At 41.1% G+C, this 12,844-nt stretch overlaps 1 protein-coding gene across 1 annotated transcript in view; it reads left to right on the top strand.

The window, feature by feature from the left end:
• The window catches only part of UNC79 (unc-79 homolog, NALCN channel complex subunit), a 298,085-nt gene that overhangs the window by 244,656 nt on the left and 40,585 nt on the right, over positions 1-12,844 (top strand). The window contains exon 44 of the mRNA XM_033953271.1: positions 2,368-2,445. Within this exon, the coding sequence (XP_033809162.1) occupies positions 2,368-2,445 (78 nt within the window). The remainder of the gene's footprint in view (positions 1-2,367; positions 2,446-12,844) is intronic.

Genomic DNA, 12,844 nt, shown 5'->3' with positions numbered 1-12,844 from the left:
TATTAAGACTTTGTTAACTGTTATCAATTATTAATTAAGTCCCTATTCTAATACCTATATAGTAATATTCATCCTAAACTTTTACATTATTAAATATACTTTTAAATATACTTATTAAATGGAGAAGTTAAACATTTATAATTAAAAACTAAAAATAAACGTACAATCAATCTCCTCAAAGATGTCATTAAATCTGATGATCTAGTTAAATATTAAATTCATCACTTTTAAAATAATACTTAGTTACACTTATTAATGATCTTACTTAAATATTAAATAATTAACTAATTTCTATAAACATTTCCTCAATTAATCATATGAATCTAAAACCAATATATAACAATAATTGGTTTTAGATTCATATGATTAATACCTAACGTTTGGTCCATAATTGCTGCTATAGAATTTACACTTTAGTAACTTTAGACACTGTTTCTTGATTTTTACCCCCAAAAGTATAACCTGTGTTAAAAATTGTTTTTATATGTTTTTTGCAGATAATGTCTTCCTTAAGCTCGTTTTTAAGCTTTTCACACTCATGATGATTTAATTTAATCGATTCATATTCATTTACATAGGCCATTTATTTTCACTGATTGCTCTTAAGTGACTTTTGTAGATATTTAATTTTTGACCCCTGAGGCAGGCTCATGTGAACCGAAACACAGCTCGTATCAGGTCTAATTGATTTGAAGAACTATTTGAAGAATCTGCAAAGCCTGTTTAGAGTACACTTCCCCCTTCATATTCGCGGGAGTTAGGGGCAGAGGCGGCCCGCAAATATGGAAAACCCGCAAATAATATTTGGGCCGGTTCTGCCCTTATCCTCCGCTTCCCCTGGCTATTTTTAGCCCTGTAAGCCCCCCCCCCTTAAGCCTTACCTGGTGGTCTAGCGGGTTTTCAGGCAGGAGCGATCTTCCCACACTCGAGCCATTTCCTGTGAGCGATCTGCACTAGGCAGGAACGTGGGAAGATCGCTCCTGCCTGAAAACCCGTTAGACCACCTTTAAGGCTCACAGGGCTAAAAATAGCCTGAAAAATGAAAAAAAAATTTCTGGTCAAAAATCTGCAATACGGAGGGGGAAGTGTACTATCTCCAGCACACCCTCGATTAGGTGTTTATAGCAGTGGTTCCCAACCCTGTCCTGGAGGAACACCAGGCCAATTGGGTTTTCAGGCTAGCCCTAATGAATATGCATGAAGCAAATTTGCATGCCTATCACTTCCATCCTATGCAAATCTCTCTCATGCATATTCATTAGGGCTAGCCTGAAAACCCGATGGGCCTGGTGTTCCTCCAGGACAGGGTTGGGAATCACTGGTTTATAGGACTATCCCCACTTTCTCGACTTGGTACTTCATTCATGGGGATTTGGTTCCAGTTTTTTGTTTGCTTTTCTTTTGAAAATTCAAGCAAAATCAGTCACTTCTTTCAAACTACAGCATAAAGTACATTGAGCTGGATTTTTAAAAATAAATCATCTGATTCTGCAGTTTATGACTTAATTCAGCTGTTTCTGCAGATACAACAATTTACATATCAATTTGCAGAAATCAATTTTTCCCTTGAATAAGTCCTGGAAATTAGCCTGGCTTATGCTTTGTCTTTGGTGTCAAAAAACAGATTGTGGTGAATGTAATGAAGAAAAGATTTGATCTGCACAAATAAAGCAATATATTACCTATTAGTGTCTGACAGGGTATGGAAAATCCTTATAAGCTTGGCTACAATACAAGACCAAGTGTCCAAACTGGAACTGTTGGAGAATTATCATAAGGATCTCAAGCGCTCACAGCTAAAAGCTCGATTTATTTTTCAAGCTATCATTGGTCCCATAAATTCTCCTATTTTAAATTCTTCTTTTTTATCAACAAACTTTTTATATATAAATATATTTTTTTTATAAAGTGTAATATAAATCCTATTTTGTTTCATACACGTTGCAATACAATACTTCTTCAATATACTGGTTTTGATTAATAAATAGTACTCTCTCACTCAAGATTGTACTTAAACCAGTATATTGAAGAAGTATTGTAATGCAACGTGTATGAAACAAAATAGGATTTATATTACACTTTATAAAAAAATATATTTATATATAAAAAGTTTGTTGATAAAAAAGAAGAATTTAAAATAGGAGAATTTATGGGACCAATGATAGCTCACCTTTTGGTTATTAGCTTGAAAAATAAATCGAGCTTTTAGCTGTGAGCGCTTGAGATCCTTATGATAATTCTCCAACAGTTCCAGTTTGGACACTTGGTCTTGTATTGTAGCCAAGCTTATAAGGATTTAGTGTGTTTCACATATTTTTGAGGATTTTTAGGGTATGGAAAATAACACGTCTTTTGATTTCTTATTAGTTTATTTGTGCGGATGTTGGAACAAAACTGGCTGAGTCAACAATCATCCACAAACAGATGATGGCCTGCATGCCTGGGGTAAGTAATGAATCCAGGACAATCTCTTTGCCTTAGCTGTCTGCTGATGCTCTGCACTTTGCTCTTGGAGGACTGGGGACTGTTTTGGATATGACGCCTCTTCCGTTATTCTGCTTTGGATCCATCGGAATTTAAAGTTAGCATGTTCCATTTTTTTTTTGAAAATCAAAGCCCAGCGTGAGCAATGCTAGCTTCCCCAGTGATTTAGACTGGAATTTATTTTAAAAATATATATGCAAGACAAAATTACAATTCTAAAAGTAGAACTAAATTACTGTAGCATAAAATACATTTTCTTAAAAAAAAACAAACCCCAAAACATTTGCCTCATGGTCTATGGAATGGTCTATAGAATGGTCTGTGGAAAAGATTCCTAGACAGAACCTTCGCCTTCCAAGCAGCCAAGCTGAACACATGGCTAGCCCAAATGATACTCGAGGCCCCCACTTACCTCGGCTTCAGAAAACTACTCAAAACTTACCTATTCAGCAAACAAGACCCTTAACCATCCCCCTCCGGCAATCGCCTGGCCCTTCGCTTGGCTCATCTCCTTCACGATCGCTTCTCTCTCCCCTTTCTTCTCCCCTCTTCCTTTTTCATCTGCCAAGTTTGGCTAAATTTGTTGTAAATCTGACAAATTGTTGTAAATCTGCATGTCAATCGTGATCCTAATCTAATTTATGTGAACTGCCTAGAACTCGCTGGGTATGGCGGTATATAAGAATAAAATTATTATTATTATTATTATTATTATTGGAGCCAAGGCTGAGATTTCGGCACTATGAGCCTTCCTTATTCATATTTAGAGGGGGGTTATGTGTTGGCTCTATTCGGATATTTTTTTACACCTTTATCTAGGCCGCTAAGTGGTATAAATTAATATCTGGATTTTTGAATAAAAACCCCAAAACTGGTGTTCGTGACATTTGGAGCACTGAGATAAAGCATCAGATTACTGCGTCTCAATGGCCACGAATTTGGGCTCGGAGGATGAGATGTACGGCGTCTGCATCTATGAGATAATCTTGGTTTTTCTTATTACATAGAGCTTTTTGGACCCCAGTTTGGTTACAGAAATTAGATAGTTCCAAGACTAATAGATGCTGGCACTGTCATCTCGAAGCTGGGACATTGGATCATTTATTATACTATTGTCCCTTGATACTGCAGTTTTGGAGGTCTATTTGGGATCAAATAAATAATTTATTAGACAATCCAGTGGCTTTATCGTATGATACTATTTTATTTGGTACACTTACGAGAGCTAAAAGTCAATTATCTGTGAGAAATAATAAGCTACTTTTTGTAATGGCAGGGGATGCCATGCAACTCATTTTAAGAAACGGGAAAAACTGGGATAGGTTGAGCTACACATTCTGGAGCGTTGCATGGCCATACAACGGGGACGTTCCAAGAGTTTTATGGATGTTTGGGAGCCATTGGCTAAATTTTGTAAGGAGGAATAAATGAGTTTTATTTTATAGACATGTAAACATACACATCCAGGGAGGGGGAGGGTGGGGGGGGGAAATGGAATGGGAACTTGATTTAGGGATTTCACGAATAGTTTTATTAAGTGTGCCCTGAGCTCTCAATATGGAACTCCTCCTTTGTGCAGCTTCGCTTAGTTCTGCAGCGTCCTATAGAATGGGATTACAAAACATTGCTTCTTGGCGATCAGACCCTGCTGGAAGAGCAGGGCCTCACTGTCCCTCAGAGGAGATTTATTTACTTGACCTTGTTGACGGTTAAACGTCTGATCTTACAATTTTGGACTCAAGCAGGGCCTATCCCCTTGGATTGCTGGGTTCGCCAGATGCTTGACTTGGCTCGTTTTGAGCTGGGCTATCATAAAAATTCCTCCAACCCTGAGGTGTTGGCTTATTTAGCCTTGTGGCAGGTGTTCCTACGATTACCTCTGGTCTCCAGAAACGAGGGTAAGGGGGGGGGGGGATTGACTGAATGGGGGGAGTGTGTGGTGAATGTTAGTAAGTGTGACTGGTATGCTTCTGGTGGAGTGTGTGTTGCTTTTAGCATAGGGGGCTCTCGGGGTGGCTATGTTGTCTCAAAAAACATTAAAAATTGGTGGAGCTGATGAGGGAAATGGGCTGTTTATTTTCTGGAATATTTCTTTGTCTTTTTGCTGTCTCCAGTATTGCTGCAGATGACTATTGTACTATACCCTCCGTTGTGGTGGTTGTTATTTTACTTATGTACTCTGCTTGTTTCTCTTGTTGCTTCATTAATAAAAATGATTTACAAAAAAAAAAAAAAAAAAAAAAGGTTTTATTTGACTTGTATTTCAGGTGGGAGGGTGGGGATAATATAATTGTACGTTGAAGTCTGTAAGTTCCATTGTGCTTGTTTTTAAGGATCCATATTTGTGAATCATTTGTTGCACAGTTGTCGTTGAAAAACTTAATAAAGAATTTTTTAAAAAAAGATTTTGCTTATTAAATTGCTAAACAGTTGGATATTATATAAAAAAAAATGTACTGGGTTGGGAAGGTGTCTTCATAGCAGATAAGACTAATAGCTGCTCTTAATGTAACTTGCCAGTGTCGATGCTGGTTTAAATAAAGACTTGATCATGGGTTGAAAAGACACCTCCCTTGCCTTTTTGCTTGACTGTCCATATCCCAAGGCGAGGTGTTCTTCTGTTTGCGTTACTGCTTCAGCACCATTAGCTGTCTGGACAGCAGTGTTTGACGTATGGAATAAGTTAAACACTACTGTCCGCTGCTTGTGACCTGATGGCTGTGTTTTACATCCCGACTTTCTAATGTGCATACTCTGTTCATCACAGTCACAGTACTAGATCAAGAGCTGTGTATCTAGGATCCTTCTGGAGCTCTGAAATCATTGGTCTTGAATCCAGCCACGACGTAGGTGTCACCCATAAGCCATGCCCATAGCTTTCTCCCCACAGAGGATATAGAAGCGGGCTTTGGAGCATCCCTGGCCCCAGCCTTGGGGAGTTAAAAAAAAAACCCCAGCTTAGAGATAAAAACTGGATCCCTTTCAGCATGGCATTACTCAACACCTCCATTTGGCAAACTTTGCGCTAGAGTTTATTCTTATATCGGTTATCATTTTTATTGCACTGCCCAATGGGATACCGAACCCAAGGAGGCCTTTAAAAATCACCATCTCTATGGAAACTCATTGAGATACAAGTGGAGGAATAGCTGAATGGTGAGTGCAGTGACCTGAGAACCAAGTTCGATTCCCACTGCAACTCTTTGTGACCTTCATCAAGTCACTTAACCCCTCCATTGCCCCAGGTACAAAATAAGTACTTATATATGATATGAAACCACTTAGATCGTAACTACAGAAAGACAATATATCAGAGCCCATTACCGTTCCCTACAATGTAGCCGTTTGCTCAGGTGATCAATGCTTGATTTTCTTTTAGAGCTGTTTAAACTGCGGTTGACCGGATGTTGTAAGCGCTTCAAAACAAGGGTAACCAACAGAAAAATATTTACAGGCTGCTAAAAGGGAACAGTTTGAGTGTATGCAGGTGTCAATTATTTCTGCCATCGCCCCGCAGGATCCATTTCAGCATTCCATTTCCTGGATCACAGAATTTATCTGCCCGCCTTCTTGGAAAGCTTTTCTTCTGGGATAGGCTTAAGTTAGAGCTTTACCTGTATGATTACAGATCTCAGTGGGGTGGGGGGGGGGGAGGCATGATGCCTCATATTTTCCGTCACAGTCTTGTAAAACTTGCCTGCCCTTCACTGTTGAAAATATGGTATTGAAACAGCACTGCTACTGGCAGAAATGTAGGTGGAGGACTCCCACATAGCTCAGAGGGAACTTTGGTCCTTGAGGGCTTCAACCAGTCGGATTTTCAGGATCAGCTCAATAGAGGCCAAAGTAATTATTTTCACATTTCTTGAACAGTCACTCAGTAGTTTTCCTGAGAGTCCTGGAAGTGTGATGGAATCTATGACTTTGCAACAAACTTGGATGATTCCAGGGGTAGACGGAAATGAGAGAGGAGAGAATTATAAACATTGATTTAAATTCAATTGAACTGCATGCATGTCTAATTTTGGCATATTATTCAGTAGCTAAGATTTTCTTGAAGATGTAAGAAAAGTCTCTTTAGTGTCTTGTTCAAAACACGCTTTGGGGACACATCACATTACATTCCTCAACTTTTGAAATTCTCCAATGAGTCAACCCTGAATTTAAGGCAAATTCATACCTTTCGTTTTCCTGAAACTAAAAATATAAAGTACTTCAGACCATTCAATTCAACCTGGGCTTATCAAGCGGCCAAACTTTGGAAATCTTTACCTATTAAGATTAATCAACAAAATAACTTTAAAAGTTTAAAAAAAGACCTAAAGACCTATCTGTTTGATGACTTTGTACTTAAAAAGATATACCCCCTCTTCTACGAAACTGCGCTAGCAGTTTCTAGCGCGGGGAGCCGCGCTGAATGGCCCGCGCTGCTCCCGATGCCCATAGGAACTCAGTGAGTGTCGGGAGCAGTGCGGGCCATTCAGCGCAGCTCTCTGCGCTAAAAACCACTAGCGCAGTTTCGTAGAAGCGGGGGATAATTTTATGTTGACCGGTTCATAATGTTGTACTAGATCATTTATTTTATGTAAACCGCTGTGAACTTCCATGAGGTGTTGGCGGTATATAAATAAAGATTGTATGGTATTGTTTTTAAGGTGCTTCTGGAAAGATGGCCTGTTTTGGCAGCTGTGGCAGATTCAGGGAAGCTGTCTTAAAGAAAAATATTAACTATTGTATCTATGTCAAAGAAATCACGTGAGCTGATGTTTAATGTAGAGAAGGGTATCGGACAAGACAGCTGGTGGGGAGGAATCGGCCTGGTGTGAGTTCAGGGTGGGGAGGGGGGATCAAGATTCATGCCTTGTTCCCAGTGCCGCTGAGGTAATCCTACTTCAGGCTTTCTTATAGAATTGCATCCCAGCTGGAGAGATGCATAAAAATGTAGACGAATCTTTCTGCCAGAGCCCCGAGGAGGGACCTTTTGTAATTCCACGGTCAGAGAAGTAAAATGGATGCCTTATGTCACTTAAAGAGGATGAAATGCGCTGGGCATTTCTGACAGGACTGCCGGTGACCTTTCCCCCCTCCCCCCCCCCCCAGTCTTTGTTATCCTGTCAAAGGAAGTGACAGGCAGAGAACGTTAAAAGACAGGCGGGTGCTACCGTTCACCTCAACGCACATTAACAAGCACCGAGAGAAACAAAGCTCTCCTTAAATATGGAGCTCTGGAGAAGCATTTCGAGTCTGCGCCTGGAAGAACATACTGGCCCCAGGAATCTGGAACCCTTGCAGTACAGGAAGCTGGTCTGATAAGAAGCTTGTTCCTTCAGTAAGGCTCCATTTACAAGTCATTCTTCTTGGTTTAGTACAATGAGATGTTATTGCTGTAAAGAAAAAGTTCAGCTTGGTCAAACCTTATTTTCTGCCCGTTACAATGGATTGCCATACATGTAAAGTTCAACTGAAGAATATTACTGGTACACATGCAGGAAATAGGAAGGGAGGGTCAGTGGTTTTTTTAAACACTGGCAGCCGCAGGCTATTTTTCGCCTGGATATTATAATGCTGAGCTGTAAACAGATACTGGCGTGGCGCATACAGGTATTTGGCTGCTGCCAGGCACTTCTCCAGTTCTGGTGATATTTCCAGCTAGTTCCCAGATAACTACACTCTACACCAGGGGTGTCAAAGTCCCTCCTTGAGGGCCGCAATCCAGTCGGGTTTTCAGGATTTCCCCAATGAATATGCATGAGATCTATGTGCATGCACTGCTTTCAATGCATATTCGTTGGGGATATCCTGAAAACCCGACTGGATTCCGGCCCTCACGGACCGGAGTTTCCCATCCCTGGGTTAGATACACATTAGATCAGGGGTCCCCAAAGTCCCTCCTTGAGGGCTGCAATCCAGTCGGGTTTTCAGGATTTCCCCAATGAATATGCATGAGATTTATGTGCATGCACTGCTGTCAATGCATATTCATTGGGGAAATCCTGAAAACCTGACTGGATTGCGGCCCTCAAGGAGGGACTTTGAGATCCCTGCTATACACCTTGATGGTGCATTTATTTGTGAGCAGGATCTAGAAACAGAGGGAAGCCCTTTCCTCACCCCAAGTGGCTGCAAATGAAGACCGAGATCGAGCCCTGGTTCTGGCTGGATGATATTCAGACCAAGGGGCCAGTGGTTTTAAAGCTCCTGACAGCCATGGGCCGGTCTCCTTATCTCAAGAAAGATATAGTGGCGCTAGAAAAGCTTCAAAGAAGAGCGACCAAGATGGTAAAGGGGATGGAACTCCTCTCGTAAGAGGAAAGACTAAAATAGTTAGGGCTCTTCAGCTTGGAAAAGAGACGGCTGAGGGGAGATAGGATTGAAGCCTACAAAATCCTGAGTGGAGTAGAACGGGTACAAGTGGATTGATTTTTCACTCCGTCGAAAATTACAAAGATTAGGGGACACTCGATGAAGTTACAGGGAAATACTCTTAAAACCAATATGAGGAAATTTTTTTTCCACTCAGAGAATAGTTAAGCTCTGGAACGTGTTGCAAGAAGATATGGTAAGAGCGGATAGCGTAGCTGGTTTTAAGAAAGGTTTGGACAAGTTCCTGGAGGAAAAGTCCATAGTCTGTTATTGAGAAAGACATGGGGGAAGCCACTGCTTGCCCTGGATCGGTAGAATGGAATGTTGCTACTCCTTGGGATTCTAGAATCTTGCTATTCTTTGGGAATTCTGCATGGAATGTTGCTACTAGTTGGGGTTCTGGAATCTTGCTTACTCTGAGATAATGGAATGTTGCTACTCTTTGGGTTTTGGCCAGGTACTAGGGACCTGGATTGGCCACCGTGAGAACGGGCTACTGGGCTTGATGGACCATTGGTCTGACCCAGTAAGACTATTCTTATGTTCTTATATATAACCGTCCAATTTCAGAAACGTCCTTTACCTGAATCAGTCCTACACATGGAATCCCCTATCACTGTTTACCATCACTGTTTACTATCCTACAATCTGATGTAGTTCTTCCCCCCTTTCCTTTTTGTCTCAGCATGTGTGTTCAGTTACATTTTATGTAATAACCCTTTTTTAAATTATATGTGCTCTGCTTAGAAATATGATAAGTGGATAAACAAATTTTAAATAAATTGGGAAATAAAAAAAATACTGTGTTGGGAGAACATAAGAACATAAGCAATGCCTCCGCTGGGTCAGACCTGAGGTCCATCGTGCCCAGCAGTCTGCTCACGCGGCGGCCCAACAGGTCCAGGACCTGTGCAGTAATCCTCTATCTATACCCCTCTATCCCCTTTTCCAGCAGGAAATTGTCCAATCCTTTCTTGAACCCCAGTACCGTACTCTTCCCTATTACGTCCTCTGGAAGCGCATTCCAGGTGTCCACCACACGTTGGGTAAAGAAGAACTTCCTAGCATTCGTTTTGAATCTGTCCCCTTTCAACTTTTCCCAATGCCCTCTTGTTCTTTTATTATTTGAAAGTTTGAAGAATCTGTCCCTCTCTACTCTCTCTATGCCCTTCATGATCTTGTAAGTCTCTATCATATCCCCTCTAATTCTCCTCTTCTCCAGGGAAAAGAGTCCCAATTTCTCCAATCTTTCTCTCTCTCTCTCTCTATTTCTGTCTCTCTCCCTTTCTCTCTCTCTTTCTTTCTAGCTCTCTCTCTCTATTTCTCTCTGTCTCCCTTTCTCTCTCTCTTTATTTGTCTCTCTACTCTCTCTATGCCCTTCATGATCTTGTAAGTCTCTATCATATCCCCTCTAAGTCTCCTCTTCTCCAGGGAAAAGAGTCCCAATATCTCCAATCTTTCTCTATCTATCTCTCTCTATTTCTTTCTCTCTCCCTTTCTCTCTTTCTTTCTTTCTATCTCTCTCTCTCTCTATTTCTCTCTGTCTCCCTTTCTCTCTCTCTCTTTCTGTCCCTCTCTACTCTCTCTATGCCCTTCATGATCTTGTAAGTCTCTATCATATCCCCTCTAAGTCTCCTCTTCTCCAGGGAAAAGAGTCCCAGATTCTCCAATCTTTCTCTATCTCTCTCTATTCCTTTCTTTCTCTCTTTCTTTCTATCTCTCTCTCTCTCTTTATTTCTCTCTGTCTCCCTTTCTCTCTCTCTTTCTGTCCCTCTCTACTCTCTCTATGCCCTTCATGATCTTGTAAGTCTCTATCATATCCCCTCTAAATCTCCTCTTCTCCAGGGAAAAGATTCCCAATTTCTCCAATCTTTCTCTATCTATCTCTCTCTATTTCTTTCTCTCTCCCTTTCTTTCTTTCTATCTCTCTCTCTCTCTATTTCTCTCTGTCTCCCTTTCTCTCTCTCTCTTTCTGTCCCTCTCTACTCTCGCTATGCCCTTCATGATCTTGTAAGTCTCTATCATATCCCCTCTAAGTCTCCTCTTCTCCAGGGAAAAGAGTCCCAGATTCTCCAATCTTTCTCTATCTCTCTCTATTCCTTTCTTTCTCTCTTTCTTTCTATCTCTCTCTCTCTCTTTATTTCTCTCTGTCTCCCTTTCTCTCTCTCTTTCTGTCCCTCTCTACTCTCTCTATGCCCTTCATGATCTTGTAAGTCTCTATCATATCCCCTCTAAGTCTCCTCTTCTCCAGGGAAAAGAGACCCAGTTTCTCCAATCTCTCCGCGTATGAAAGGTTTTCCATCCCCTTTATCAGACGCGTCGCTCTCCTCTGAACCCTCTCGAATAACGCCATGTCCTTCTTAAGGTACGGTGACCAATATTGGATGCAGTACTCCAGGTGCGGGCGCACCATCGCCCGATATAACGGCAGGATAACTTCTTTCGTTCTGGTTGTAATACCCTTCTTGATTATACCTAGCATTCTATTTGCTCTCTTAGCGGCTGCTGCGCACTGTGCCGTCGGCTTCATTTGATTTTCCGGGACATGCTCATCACAAATAGTATGCAAATCATATGTACGCTATTTATGCTGGATAGCCTGGTAAGAGGGGGGAGGAACTGTGCCTGCGACTTTCGCACAAGAGCAAATAAGCCCAGCTCTTCTGCGCAGGAAGCTCTGGGGCAATTTATTTTTGTGGTTGTGTTTATGGGTTTCAGCCACGATATGAATGCAGCTTTTGGACGTGTATCGTGGGAGTGTGTGTACCATGCCTAACAGCCGTGCTCTGACCATAGGCGCGGGGCATACACACGCACAACAGATGCACAGACAGCTGCCGGTGCGCCAGACCTGTTTGGAAAATTTTTGCCTGGTAAGAGACGGGCGTTTCCTTCTGAGCATTATAAGGAGTGCTCATTTTAATACTAACGAGCTCCTTATAATATATTTGCATAGGGTTCTCGGAGGCTGAGCTGCCTTGCAAGTAAGACTGGCCACAACCAGTATTAGTTCCGCAGCAAGCTTTTCAGCATCTCCCCTTCAGTGATTCTGCCAGGTACAATGCAACTGAGTAGCCCCCTTAAATCTCCAGATAAGGGCCTCTCCTGCCGCCTTAAACCCGGTTGACTGTCTCTGCCGTAGTTTCTGGGTGGTCGGGGAGTCTTGCGTGTAGATCAGCGTGACTAATGGATTGTGACAGCGGCTTTTCCCTTCTTTAATCCCAACGGAGGGCAGTGGGATTTATTTCAGTAGGCGAGAACAAAATTTGATTTCTGAAAGGGTTTCTCCGCGCGCACAAAGCAGGGCAAAAACATTTTGTAAATCAAACTTGATAAAGAAAGTGGGAAGTTTATAATCTCCATTCGTGATAAGTGGCACGGTTTGAGAGACAGGGCTTGGAGACCTGATGAATGCTAAGTAAGACCGAAGGGCTTCTGTGTACCGGGAGTGTCAGACCTTTAGTCTGCTAGTTTTATATGTCTATGAAAAAAAACAAGACATGGAGTTGGAATGCCTTTCTTTCTCTTTAAAACCACACTCAGTGCCTCCATCTGCATCCGATCCCATTTAACTAAAGCCACAAGAAGCAATCGGCTGTCTTGCCCCACTTAAAAATATCTGAATTTTAGTTTTGTTTGAATGTGCTTCAATGTGCAGTGCTTATTAAATACATCATTTCCACAGAGCCACATAATGGAGTATATCATTATCGACTCAAACGATAAATCTGTGCTTATACGTGCTTCGAATCTTTCTCTTTGCTTATGTGATATTCTGTCTTTTCTTGAGTTAAGAAACAAGGCAGATTACAAAAAAACATGACAAGTAAAGAAACATCATTTAGAAATATGCAGATAGCATAATGTGGAACGTTACATGTTTTGTTTTTTTAAAACAATTTTTAAAAAATTTTTAAAATTTAAAAAAATTTTTTTATGCAGATGATTGAAGCTAAGAATAATGTTGCAATATACACAACAAGTTAATCAACAGTGG

Source organism: Geotrypetes seraphini, chromosome 7 (genome assembly GCF_902459505.1).
Source record: "Geotrypetes seraphini chromosome 7, aGeoSer1.1, whole genome shotgun sequence".
In the NCBI taxonomy this organism is placed as follows: Eukaryota; Metazoa; Chordata; class Amphibia; order Gymnophiona; family Dermophiidae; genus Geotrypetes; species Geotrypetes seraphini.
This window is presented reverse-complemented; position numbering and strand designations above follow the sequence as displayed.